The 14264-nt window shown below is 35.0% G+C and overlaps 1 protein-coding gene across 1 annotated transcript in view; it reads left to right on the top strand.

The window, feature by feature from the left end:
- The first annotated feature begins 9862 nt into the window (after nt 1-9862).
- LOC149155453 (cell division protein FtsZ homolog 2-2, chloroplastic-like) overlaps nt 9863-14264 on the top strand; it is a 488563-nt gene continuing 484161 nt past the window's right edge. Inside the window, exons 1-2 of the mRNA XM_089445548.1 lie at nt 9863-10215; nt 10739-11935. Of these exons, the coding sequence (XP_089301674.1) occupies nt 11015-11935 (921 nt within the window). The 5' untranslated portion in view covers nt 9863-10215; nt 10739-11014. The remainder of the gene's footprint in view (nt 10216-10738; nt 11936-14264) is intronic.

The raw sequence follows: 14264 nt of genomic DNA, 5'->3' as shown, positions 1-14264 counted from the left end.
TGCATGGGCTAACAAGTGTTATTGTAGCTATTATGAGAGGGCATTAAACCTTCTTACGTTATTCTTAGATAATATGCATTCATGAGCTGTAGTTTACATATTCACCATATGTTTGATGAAATGACTGTCATGGTTTGGCCTAGTTAGGTCAAATTCTTGCTCAAGTTTTGTATGAATAACATTATCATTATGTCATTTATCATTCTAAGAAGTTATAAGAAGTTCTAGGCAGTGGTATGGAGGGTGGCCTGGAAAAGTGGCTCAGATCTTGGGACCGCACCCTCTGAATTGACAATTTTGGGCTATAACGCAAGGAAGGAAGCTTGTGCGTGTGGTTGGAGGGTCATAACCGCACCCTTGCACGTTTGTGTGTGTGGTTGTGGGCCTATATCAGTGAAAAAGCAATCCATATTAGGGCTTGGTCACCTGGGGTGGTCTTTTGGCCCTTAAGTGTCCTGTAAGCCTTGAGGGATGTCTGTGAATTTCCAGTTGTCAGCCCCACTCCCATAACTAAAGCTTGGAGGTTGGGTAATGTCATAGTAACTCTTCGTCTCAAGTTTACCCTGGCAGCTGTATGAAATTGGGTAAATATGGGAGGGGTGTTACAAACACTTTCTTTGTTTATGTTTGATTTTTTGTGTTAACTTTCTTACTACAATGATTAAGGGTCTCTCTATATGTTTTCTTATGGTTGCTACTGGGCATTTAAAGTGTAAGGAAGGGGAATTTATCATTAGAATTATCAATTTATGAATACTCTAGGTTTTCTTATTCGTTAGATATAATAACAACTAATAAATCTCCATAATTGGATGCCCAATTAGTCCCAAAGATTGGTGATTTTCATTTGAGAGTCATTGTATGTTATGCAACCAGCTCAAAAAATAGAAGAATAGATAGATCAACGACTTCAAAATTAGCCTTTTCATGGGGGAAACCTCCTTTACATTACACAAATGAACAATTCTTGGATGATTCAAATGACAAAAACTCATTTCTATATATAGGAGTCTAAGGGGTCACAATATAATCAGAGCCGACATAACCATAATAATGTAAGGGCACAACAATGACAATAGTGGGCTTCTATGGGAAACAATAATAACAATATGGGGACTACATGGGCACAATAATAACAATAAGCGGGATACACTGACAATAACAATGAGGGAATACACTAGTATTGTAGGGACCTAATAGTCCCCTCTCCTTCAAAAAAGTGTTGTCCTCAATGCTTGAGTAGCTATGGATCCTTCTGTATAAAATTCTCATCCTCCCATGTGGAATATTGAGCTGGTAAGTTCTTCCACTTTATGAGATACTCTAAAATTGATCAATTTCATAGCTTTCGAGTTCTTGTTTCCGTGACTGCTTTAGGTTCCAATATGATTTTTCCTTCCTTGTCAGGTTCTGGCAATATTGTTTGAACTAGCAACTTGTCACCTATAACCTTCTTTAAGCATGAAACATGGAAAACTGGGTGCACTCGAGAAGATGCAGGAAGCTCCAATTTGTATGCCATAGTACCAATCTTTTGCAACACCTTGTAAGGACCATAATACTTTGGTGATAATTTATTATCCTTCTTAGCTTGCTTGATGGACATTTGTTTGTATGGTTGTAGCCGTAAAAATACCCAATCACCTACATCAAAACTTCTTTCATTGCGATGTTGATCTGCCTGTTGTTTCATTTTATTTTGCGCCAAAGTGAGGTTATCCTTTAAGGGTTGGAGAACTTGTTGTTGATGCTTGATGTGAACTTCCATTGCTTGAACCTTAGAATGATCGTCCAAGACTTTTTGGAGATCTGGAAAAATAGATGATTTCGATGTTTGAACCTTTGGTGAACATAATTGTGCAATTACGCCTCGTTGCTCTTTATTTAGAAGTTTTTCATGCCATTAGAGTTGATTATATTTCCTAATTTCCCTTCAATACCCTTTAATTCAACTTCCTTTCCTTCCCAACAAAATTTCAAGAAAAGTTCTTGAAAATTAAAAGCTATTGTACCCAAAGATTGTAACCATTGGACTCCTCGTACAACATCAATGGAAAGCATTGGACTATTCAATACATATTCTCCCATGGATAACTTGATATTATGGCACTTTCTAGAGAAATTTATGGTTCCTCCATTTGCAACTGTCGTTGACACTCTCGTGCTATATATAGGAAGCAATTCAATTTCTTGGCTATCTTATAATGAATAAAATTATGGGTACTACCTGAATCAATCAACATTATTACCTTTTTCTTCTATATATGTCCTTCTATCTTTAGAGTTTGAGGAGTGGTAATTCTTGCCAATGCATTACAAGATATGGTCAGATTCATTTCTTCTTTCTTTGGGGTTGGTTCCTGGTGTATATCCTCTTCTTTTAACGTTTCTTGTTCCTTTTCTTCCTCCTCTTCACAATCTATGTAAATTAATTTCTTCTCAGAACACTTATGACCTTTAGTGTGTTTGCTATCACAACTATAACAAAGCCCTTTTGCTCTTTTTTCTTCCAATTGTTGTGGTGTCAACCATGTAGGTTGTGGAAGGCCATGAGCAACAACACTTCCATCTTTATAGTTGTGAGTGGTAGGCTTCCTTGTTACCATAATTTTTCTTTCAATTTTTCTTGCCAGCCTAAATGCCTTCTCCAATGAATTAGGTTCCCAAAGGCGGACCTCATGTTGGATGTTATCCTTTAAAGTCAACATGAACACATCAATCCTATGATCCTCTAGAATATCATTTACCCTTATATTCAATTTTTGGAAGTCCTTAATGTGCTCTGCCATTGAACCTTTTCTTTGAGATTTATCAATTGGCTAAAGAAGGTGTTGCTCTTTGTATCTTCATAATGTGCTATCATTTCCTCCGTAAAAATTGACCAAGTGACAAGTGGTTTACGAGAACAAAGCCATCGATACCATACAAACTGATTGGGTTCTAAATATAAAGTTGTAATGCGTACCTTTTGTGTGTGTTGCACATTATGAAGATCAAAATATTGCTCCATTTGTAGTATCCTTGTTACCAGATCCTTGCCATCAGACTTTCTCATGTCGATCTTTGCAATATGGTGGGTCTTCAATCCAATGTTAGAGTCTATAAAATCATGATTAACATTTCTTTTGTTCTCATCATGAGTTTCATCTAATACCTTTTCACCATTAGGAAGCATTTCTTGTAGCAACTTTGTCAAACCTTCCATGTTTGCTTTTAAACCATTCTTAAAATATTCCATGTTTCCTTTCATTTTTGCTTCTATAACATCCATATTATATTTCATGCCAGTATTCAAATCTTCCATGTCTGATTTTAAGCTATTCTTCAAACCATCCATCTTAGCTTCCATTTCTTTTTTGGTTACTTGTTGTGAGAGCGAAATTTGTTGCACTTGGTCTCGTAATTTTGATATATCATGTTGCATTTCTTCTTCTTCTTCATGTGTCATAGTAGAGATTTTTGGTTGCTTACTAGGTGTTTCCATTTTCTTGCTTAGAGTCATTTTGAAATCAAACAATGATATCTATGCTTCACTATGCCCTTTGAATCACTTCAAACTGTTTTTTCAAACAAAAGTTATGAGTCCTGATGATGAGTCTTGGTCTAGGCTCGAAACTTCGACTAATGAAAAGATGAACACTGTGGAATATCTGAATTCAGCCTCTCAGAAACCACTCCATAGAAATCTACAAACCAATAAAAGTTATGCAATTTAAAAAAAATACACACACATTTTCTTGCTTTTAGGAGCTCGATCTTGAAACGATTGTAACTCTGTAATTTTGGATCTCCAAGTTCTGAAATTTCGTCTTGTAGTAACCCTTCAATTCCTCTTTGCAACCCAACAATTCTGATCGATATTGGATTCTTCAAGAAAGAGTTATGCCTAATCTCTAGCGATGGCTTGATTATAGATTAGTTCAGTAGAGTGAACTTGTACGGAGTGCCATGTGCCACTTTTTCGACCTTAGGACCTGAAAATGATACCCAAGAAACTATAGTCCGTCCTCTTTCTTTCGCTTTTTACAAAATTTAAATCTGATGCTCCGTGAGAAAGTTATGACAATTTTCCCAATGTCACCTGTTTGAGATGGAATTTTGGAGCCTGCAAAAACCCTAACTTCCTCGGATCATATCTCCAAAAATATAGCGAGACAAGATCTGAAATTCACACACGAGGCTTACCAAGATTTCGGTCCACGTGGTTTTAATTTTAGCCTTCGAAGATTCGTAGAAAAATAGTTGCAATGAAAATGCCACGATGACCTGTTTGAAGCAACAAAACCCTAGAATCCAAAGGCCTCGTACCAAATGTTATGAAACCAACTCACAAAATAGAAGAAGAGATAGATTAACGACTTCAAAATCAGCCTCTTCGGGGGGGCAACCTCATTTACATTACAAAAATGAACAATTCTTGGATGATTCAAATGACAAAACCTCCTTTCTATATATAGGAGCCTAAGGGGTCATAATTTAATTAGAGTCGACATAACAATAATAATGTAAGGGCACAACGATAACAATAGTGGGCTTCTATGGGACACGATAATAAAAATATGGGGACTACATGGGCACAAAAATAACAATAAGGGTGATACATTGACAACAAAAATGAGGGAATACACTAGTATTATAGAGACCTAACATTGTAATAATTTAGGTAGTTGCCAAATTGGATGACATAGGATTGTTTTTGGTTTGTTGGATGTTATGGGATGCTAAGCATTTTTCTATTTCCCACGAGGCTATATGCATCCCTTTGAGTTGCAATCTGTCCTTGGTTGGTCGTATAATCCCTTTGAACTGCAATTCCTTTATGGCTAAGCCATACAAATCCTGCTTAGCTGCAATTCTTTCTTGGATGGGTCATACACCTTTCCCCTACCCATACATTCTTTGGGTTAGTTGTATGTCCACCTCCCGAGCTATGTGAATTGGATGTTATTCTCAAAGAATTGGGTTGAGTTAAAAATTGTTTTCTTATTGGTTGGAATTTATCTCAAGTGAATGGTGCGTTTGTCTTATCTACTCTTCAAAATTAATATTTAAAATGTATACTTGAGATAGATTAGGAGTGCAATAATGAACGATTTACATATAGTGTGAAGGCTTAGAGAATGGTGCTTTAGATAGTCACAATTTAATGTTGAATGAGCTTTGGAATGAAGTGTATTCTTACTTGTGGAATGACTGCAGTGTCACTACATGATCTATTAATGGCTTAGGAGTGGAGTTAACAAGTGAACACACACACACACACAACATCTGAACCTCTTCATAATACATAAATATCGATCATTTGTTATGAATGGGTAGATGGCATTAATTAATGTAGTTGGTAAGGAGAGCTTGGGATTGTGTGGGCAAATTCTAATAACATGACATAATATTCAACTTGATAGATCTACGCTACTAGGTTTGATCCTGTGGGAACAAAAGTTCATTTACTACACTAGTAGTGAATCCAAGTGATTTGACTAGAGCTCATTCAAACTATAGAGATCAATTTTTTGTTATGTAGAGGATTCATGTTGAAGAGATAGATGTACCATAGGTCCACTGTTTATGAATCAATTTTGTTCTTCGATGTTCAAATATAGAGAGCAAGGTAACCAAAGGTTTTCATGGAGGTCAGAAGTCAATAAGGTTCCTAGTTGACAAGGAGGATAATTGTTCCACTATGGGCAAGTGACAACAAATATTTAGAAGCACTTTTGTTGCTTGGACTATAATTTATTTTTTTATTTTTTGGAACATTTGAACTTATTATATGGCAAGAAAAATTCAAATAGTAAAATAATCATTGTTCTTAATAAATTTTAATGGTTTTTTGTCCAAAATTGAAAGTAACATGCTACTAATTTTCTTAGATGAATTTCCATTCAAATGTTTTGTTGTTGTTGTTGTTGTAAGCTTGGCAGGACTACACATTCATCATGTTCAATATATCACCCCGCTCGGGCCGGGGAATTGAATCGGTGACTTCACATCAAGGAGTGTCTTAACAGAGCACCCGATCATCGTCTATCTAAGACCCTGTGGACCATTCAAATGTTCTTTTAAATGTTTAAGGCATACCATTTAATAATGCATAAAATAAAGCTATTGTTACACTCAATGTTAGTAATTTTATTTCAAGTAAAGCAAATATCAATAGAGAGTTATTAAGTTATTATAAGTAGTTTTTAAACTTGAGCAAATACCAATACACAGTTATTGTAAGTAGTGTTTAAACCTAGTATTGCAACTAACTAAAAGAAAATGTAATTAATTCGAGGAATCCTTAAACATTTACACCCTTCACAAGGTAGGGTGCTACAATAAAGTCCCCATCGAACCATTCTACCGCAAGTCATATATCTCCTTGACACATCTCTCTTTTTCTATTACAAGAAGCATATAAGCAGGCCAAATTCAATGCCACTATTTGAATTATTACCTAAACCACATTAGAGGATATGATACATTTCTAGATAAAAAACACATCATCCATTCTACACCATATAATATTAATTTATCTTTAAAAAATTCATTAAATAAAACTAAAAACTAAAAAATTAATTATATGTTTATTTTTTTTTAAATAGTGGGAAAATCTATCATAACTCAATTGTCAAACTAGTAGTGGGACAACTATCAACTGCCAAACCAGCAGTGGGACAACTATCACTAGGTACTATCTACTAATGCGAGCTGAATCATTATTGTTATTCAAGGAAAACCACGCCACATGAATCATCATTGTTATTCAAGGAAAACCATGTCACCTGGAATCACTATTATTCAAGGGGGTAGGCTTTCACTTGTGCGAGATGCCTCTGGATATTGGATCGTTAACCTATTTCTTTAAGTCCAGATAGTTAACCTATTTCTTTAAAAAAACTTTTAACGAAACAAAAATAATTTTAAAACATTCTCCAAACCCAAAATTATATATTTTTTTATCTTTTTATCTCTCTTTTTATTTTTAGACTTACATTTATAAAAACAATTAAAACATAATCCTATAAAAAAAATTGATTAAACATTTATATTAGAAAAAACTTTATTTGATCATACTATCCATATAAAACATACATTTTTATCATTATATATATCTTTTATATTATAACCAAAAAAAAGTATTCCACTTAATAATGCACTTTTCATCTTTCTTACATAATACACGATTTAGTGAGTAAATATCTAGGTACCTAACAAATGGTAAAGGAAGTCTTCTTAATGCAACAATATTAATAATTTTTTTTAAAAGTTCAAAAATAAAATTTAATGCTATTTTTAGTTTGTAATAATGAAATATTTATTTTTATTTAATAGTGTATTTTTCATTTCATTTATAACTTTAAGGCACATCATTAAAAAAGTTTGGGAGAAAAAGGAAAAAGTCTTTTGTTGTTTTGTTGATTTAAGAAAAGCGTTTGACTCGGTTCCTAGGGATAAGCTTGGGCACAAAATAGAGAAAGTTGAGGTTCCTAAACATTTTAGAGCAACTGTGCATAAGCTGTATGAAGAGGTGAAAGTCAAAATTAGAACTTTAGCAGGTATTTCTGAAAGTTTCAGAAGCAATATCGGGGTCAAGCAAGGTTGCCCACTGTCTCCTACCCTTTTTGGTTTATATATCGACAAGCTTGAGGAGTGGTTAAATTCGCAAGGGGGTGACGGTATCTATTTGGGCAAGTTTGTTATAAGGCTTCTTTTGTATGCGGATGTCCTTATTCTGATTGCTAAATCGGCTCTTGGTTTGCAAGAGCACTTACTATCCTTGGAGCATTTTTGTAAAAGTGTGGGGATGCAAGTCAATATCAACAAAACGAAAGTAGTGGTTTTCTCTAAGAAAAGAAAACATAACCGACATAAGTTCTACTTTGAAGGCAACATTCTGGAAGAAGTTGCGGATTACAAATATCTCGGAATTGACTTCAACAAAAATCTAAGCTGTAATGGGTGTAGAAAGAAAAGAACTTTGGGGGGTTGGAAAGCATTTTATGCTTTTCAAAATAGGTGAGGCAGAGTTATGGGACTGGAAAACCACTCAAACTCTTTTTGGGCTTCTAGTGATTCTGATGATTCTCTATGGTTGTGAACTATGGGCCAACAGTACATCCGACATGCAGTGGAGACAAATTCAGAAAATTTAGAAGCGTTTGATTACAAACAAATTTAAGATTAAATGCACAGTTCCTTATGCCATCTTGTTAAGTGAAATAGGGACTGCTCCTATTGAAGCAATTACTATGGTGCGAGTCATAAGGTATTTAAAAAAATTGAGCAAATGGAAGAGGGTAGATGGCCTAAGGTTGTCTTTAATGACAGATTGTGCAAGAGAAAAAATACTTGGATGCAACAAAATATCAAATGGTTTAGTAAATGGGGTATTTGCTTGAACGCGTGTCCCATAAACAACAAAGAGATAAAAACTTTTGTTATGGAAAAGTTCCACAAGTATACTTGGGATAAAGAGCTAGGAAGAAAGAAAAAGTACTATATTGAAGTGTTTAATCCCACTCATAGTCATCAACCAAAAGCATACATAGAGGCCAATATCTCTTGGAGAGCCAAAATTCTTATTACTCACTTAAGGACTAATTCTCATCAACTCCGTTGTGAAACAGGGCGCTGGAAAAGGCCAAAAGAAGTGTGGGAGGAAAGAGTATGCATTTTTTGTTCTTCCGGAAAAGTGGAAACAAAAAAACATTTCATTTTAGAATGTGAAGCCTTCAAAGACAACATGGAAAATTATGCAGATATGCTGGTAGCTAGCTCTTGGGATAATCTATTTAGCGAGGGGTTTGTCGAGAAGCTGGGAGCATTTATTTTGAAGCTTCACAGGAAAAGGGCCGAATACATCAAGCAAATGAAGAAGCAATCTGTCCCATAGGCTATCTTTAACCTCGTAGACATTAAAATAATTTCTTTTTTCTTTCTTTCTTACGTAATAAATGATTTAGTGAGTAAATCTCTAAGTACCTAATAAATGGCAAAATAAATCTTCTTAATGCAACAATATTAATAATTTTTTTTTTTTTATAAGTTAAAAAATAAAATTTAATGCTATTTTTACTTTATAATAATAAAACATTTATTTTTATTTAATAGTGCATTTTTCATCTCATTTACATAATAAATAATAAAGTAAAATTTTTGGTGCATAACAAATGGTAAAGTAAGTTTTCTTAATGCGCTAATATTAGTAATTTTTTAAAAGTTTAAAAGTAAAATTTTATGTTATTGTTTTAAAAATGTAAAGCTGGTATATTATAATGGTTCATTTTTTAAAGAAATTTTAAGATAAATAGTGGGGAATTGAATATTAACTTTCATCACTAACATAATTTTATATCACACACATTTATCAAATTAATTACTCTAAACATTTTTAATACTAATAATTAAAATAATATTTAAAAACTTAAAAAAATAAATTTATATATGTCTTTGCGAATTAAGATTATAAAAATTTAAAAATAACACAATATAACACCAAATAAGAATAATAATAAGATTATTATTTCTCATTGTTTAAAATAAATTTTGAATATATGAATTCATTCATAACATAACAAAACACATTAAACACCTGGACTCTGCAAATTAAAATAACTTAAACATATAGATTTAAAAAAATAAAATTAATTAAGAAAAAAATTAAATATAAAAATCAATTTATATATTAATTAATCTCAGCTATAAAAATTTCAATTCAATCACTGTACCAAAACCAAAGAACGACCAACAAAACCCAAAAGCCAATATTATTACTGCACATGGATGGCTTGAGAAACGTGGTTAAAGTTGTCGGTGTGATATCTTGAGTTGAAGCATAAAGCAACCCAAGTAAGTATCACCAAAATATCATAAAATCAAAATGATAGAGACGGAATCACGACACCTGCAAATACTATAAAGACTGTTGCTCCTTTTCTCGTCATAATTTTTTCTTCCATAGACGAATCAATAAGCACAGACACTGTCACTCCAAACACAGTAATTACCATCCTCTCTTGCAAGTCTTAGAACTTCGAGTTACCTCTAAGATATTTTCGAAAACATGTCACTCAAACACAGTAATTACCATCCTCTCTTGCAAGTCTTAGAAATTCAAGTTACCTCTAAGATATTTTCGAAAACATCACTGCAGTAAGTTTCGAATATCTGGTAGAAGCGGAGAAATTGTGCAGATGATCTATCAAATTGCTACATTTTGATCACAGGGTACAGTAGTTAATTTATTCAGTTATTTATTTTGTTTTTATTATATGTCATTTAGAATTTTGAAATATTGGGAACATTTCTTGCATTTCCGAGGGTTGCTTTAGTTTGATGAATTTTATTTTATTCACATTGAAGTCTCGAGAGTCTTTCTGCATCTTTGTCATCAATTCCTGCTTTCGATGTGACTGTGGATTCACGCTTGCAACATTAACCCTAAAGATTTAATGGGAAATCAGCTACTCTTGGTGGGTTTCACAGATTTGGTCCAGTTGGGTAGGCATCTTGAGCAAAGTGGCATTGTTGTTTGTACAATTGAAGTAGTCGTTGTACATTGTTATTCGTCTTTGAGGGATTGCGTCTTTTAGGATTTGAACTGTATTGTGTCGAACTGAGAACCCATTTCCTTGGCAATGCAACCCCAGTCCAAGACTTACTGCATATACTGTTGCCTATATTGAAGAGAGGCTTCAACGCGTCCTTTGGTGTTTTACTGTTTATTCATTTAAAAATCTCCATTGTGCAGGTGTGTGCTCTTGTATTTTCGGTACGACTGCACTGGGCTTCAAGAGCTTCCAAAAGATTTCCTCGCGAGTGTTGCGGGGAAGATGTTTTGGAGTCATTTTTTCTTGTCCAATGTACATATAATAAATTTGGGTGGGCTTGAAAACATGTGTGGTGTAAACAAATCTTATCCTTCTTGCCGAAGAAGAAGAACATGATGGAGTGGGCTTGTGGAACTTAATTGGTGTATGTTAGAGGCTGCTACTTGGAATTTTAGGTCATTGTCTTTAGAATCTAGATGTCCATGAAAATGGCTTTTTCTCTTCAGTTTGGGCCACCATCTTCAATAAGTTCAGTTTCCCGACCATCTGGAGGAATCACTTGCCAAAGCACCATAAACAGGAGATCTCATGAGTTCGTAACGCAGGGATCTTCTCATTTTGTATTTTCAGGAGATTGGTCTTCCCATTCACTAAGTTCATTGTTATCTTTTAGGGGATCTTCTTCTCTGAACTCCAAATCATGTCAGCTGGCAAATGTTTTGCCAAGGCTTGTTAATTCATCCATGGAACTGTGGAGCCATGTAGAGCCTGTGAATATCATGTTTGGATTCTGTCCTCATGTCAGTATTCGACTACAGAATGAACATCTAGAGTGCATGAAGAAGAATGCAGCACTTACAAGAAATAATGTGAAGTCCCTGGCAAGCTCTGCAGCTGCAGGGCATTTAAGAAATGGTCAAAGGTGTAAGCATCTTGTAAGATCAGCATCGCCACCATTTTCTTCCTACAGTCACCAAGATTCCCTCTTTGATTTGAATCCTCGAGCTTCAACTCTTTGGAATGATGGACGAGATGTAGCAGGTTTTCGAGAAGAAGAGGATGCAAACACGGTGTCTGGTCCCTGGCAAGACTCGCTTTCTACTCCAAACTACAATGAGGCCACAATTAAGGTTGTAGGAGTAGGAGGGGGGGGCTCAAATGCTGTGAACAGAATGATTGAGAGTCATATGGAGGGTGTGGAGTTCTGGGTTATCAACACAGATGCTCAGGCATTGAAAATGTCACCTGTGAGTGCTGAATACCGATTACAGATTGGTCAGAAGTCCACAAGAGGACTTGGAGCAGGTGGGAACCCAGATATTGGTATCCATGCTGCAGAGGAGAGCAAGGCTCTAGTTGAGGCAGCTGTTCATGGGGCAGACATGGTCTTTGTGACGGTAGGTTTTCTTTTTCTTTTTCTTCGTCTGGCCAGATAACTACTATTACTCTCGGTGAAAATAAAAATAAATAAATAGCCATTCTCTCAAGTTCTTATGTCCTTAATGGCAACAATTGCGATCCATGGAGTGCATTCACCTTCGGTTTTAGTTTGCTTTAATAATATATAATTTTATTAGAGTTTAAATGTCTATGAGTAACTGGGTTTGATTTATTGTTTCTGTAATTGAATGAAATTTGTGTCACTTTCATGAAAGTGACTTTTCAAATTATTCATCTAGGTGAGAAAGACCACAGTTCTTAAAAAAGATACATCTTCTGGTGAAATTGAGTTCCTTAATGATTTGTTAAGAGCAAAACACCTGCCTATGTTGACATAGGCAATAGGTTGTTTGTTGCAGTTAGACCCAATTCACTTTATCTATATGCAACCGGACAAGTACAGATGGAAACTATAGTTCGGCCTCTGTCTGAGAATTTTCAGCCGTTGACTCCCATTTTTAGGTGGTGAATAGTTAGTTGTTCTTTGTTTTTTTAATTATTAAAAAAAAATTGGTACAATGATTTATTTTATTTTTTCAAAATTTTCTGGTACAGTGATTTATAATTATTAGGCAATATAGCAAATATGTTCCTGGTTTGCATGCTAATTAGAAAACAGTGTATTTACAACAAAATTATTGGAAAATTGGAGTACGGAACAACTTACAAGGTGCAAAATCCATCGTCATCGTTAGTAGCTGGAAAGTTGAAATTGATGTAAAATCATGTAAGTTGCAATCACAATGTGCATTTTGTTACCAAGAAATGGTGAGTGTTTTGTTATGTTATTTTAGTGAGTATTTTGTTATGTTTTTTAACAGCTTGCGTGGGAGAAGCTTGCTTTTGTTAAGCAATGATAAGTTAGCAAGCCCGCATTGAATCACAAGTCAAATGGCTTTGTTTTATGATTAAATTTTCATTTGACACATAATCTTCACTGAATGGCAAGACTGGCCCTATTCCAGAAAACAGACTTTACCCCCCTCAAAAATGCCTTTGTTTGGGCAAGAAAGCCGAGGCCTTATTGCATGAAAGAATACAAATTACCTAAATAAGAGCGGAGTGACAAGGGACTGCTCCTACTCGGCCCAGACAGGAAAGTATCTGCAATTGAAAATGCAAAAAATTTTCAGGCCGTGTATGAGAAAGGGATTACTTTAGGTATAATGCAATATTTTTTTTGGAAAAATATGTCTTATATTTACAGAAAAATGATTTGCAACCAGAAATGCCAAAAGCGGAAGGGTATATACAATGAACTTCCTCACCTCTTCCTGAGAGCTACTAAAGGAGAAATAAAAGTAGAATACTTTGTGGGATCCAAAGATTCAGCATATTTGATCAGCATAACTCCCTCTGCCAAAAACTGATGGTGCGCCACATCTCTACACATAGAACTGAATACTGACAAACAACTAGACTCCTAAGCAAAACAAACTTGCACTTGAGTTGCCATAGAAAAACCAAAGCCGATATCTGCAAACAATGTTAATCCCAATGAAAGCTTCGCGAACAAGAGAGTGGAAATCCTGAAACAAGGCTATGTGCCAGTGAATCCTGCCCTGAAGTAACACAGAATGTTGATCCCCAAAAGAACTCTAATAATGCTTGGCAAACTGGAACTCCAGAAGATATGCTTGATAGTCTTTGAATGTTGGCAGACTAGACAGAGGCCACCCAAGAGACCAATCTTGGCCAACTTGGCTTTGGATGGAATCCCTAGATAGATCACCAACCGGGTAAAATCCCTCAGCTTGTAAGTTAACTGAACAGACCAGAGACATTGATGATGACATATTGTAGAAAATCCAAGAAATTCTGCAACTGCTATTATGAACGATCTGAAAACTAATTTCTTTTCATATAGACACAGAATTTCTCTACTTATTTTGCAGCAGAATAGGAACAGAAATAAATATACAATCACACAATTCAACAACTCATTTTTTTCTAGGGAACCCAATTGGGAAAACCCTTTGCTTGTTTGAGAATTTTATTGATAGAAGAATGAACAATAGATCTCTTACAAAAACTATCTTGTTTCAATAGAAACCAATCTGGTTTTCTCTGCTTGTACTAAGCTTGAAACCCCTGAAAGACCCCCGATCCTTATGCCTTCTTGCCTTGCCTGGATGAGCTCCGAAATCCTTGCGCAAATCCTAGGAAATAAGTTCGTATTTCCTAGCACATTCCCAAGGCAGTTCTTCCTCCATGAATTCTCGCACACAAGCTCGTTCTCGTTCTTGTCACTCTTACAAGTTCACACACAACACTTGTGCTCAAGAA

This window comes from Pinus tabuliformis, chromosome 9 (genome assembly GCF_031772625.1).
Source record: "Pinus tabuliformis cultivar Carrire ecotype Pingquan chromosome 9, CPIR1, whole genome shotgun sequence".
Classification (NCBI taxonomy): domain Eukaryota; kingdom Viridiplantae; phylum Streptophyta; class Pinopsida; order Pinales; family Pinaceae; genus Pinus; species Pinus tabuliformis.
Note: the sequence above shows the minus strand (reverse complement) of the source record. Positions and strands in the feature narration are given on the sequence as shown.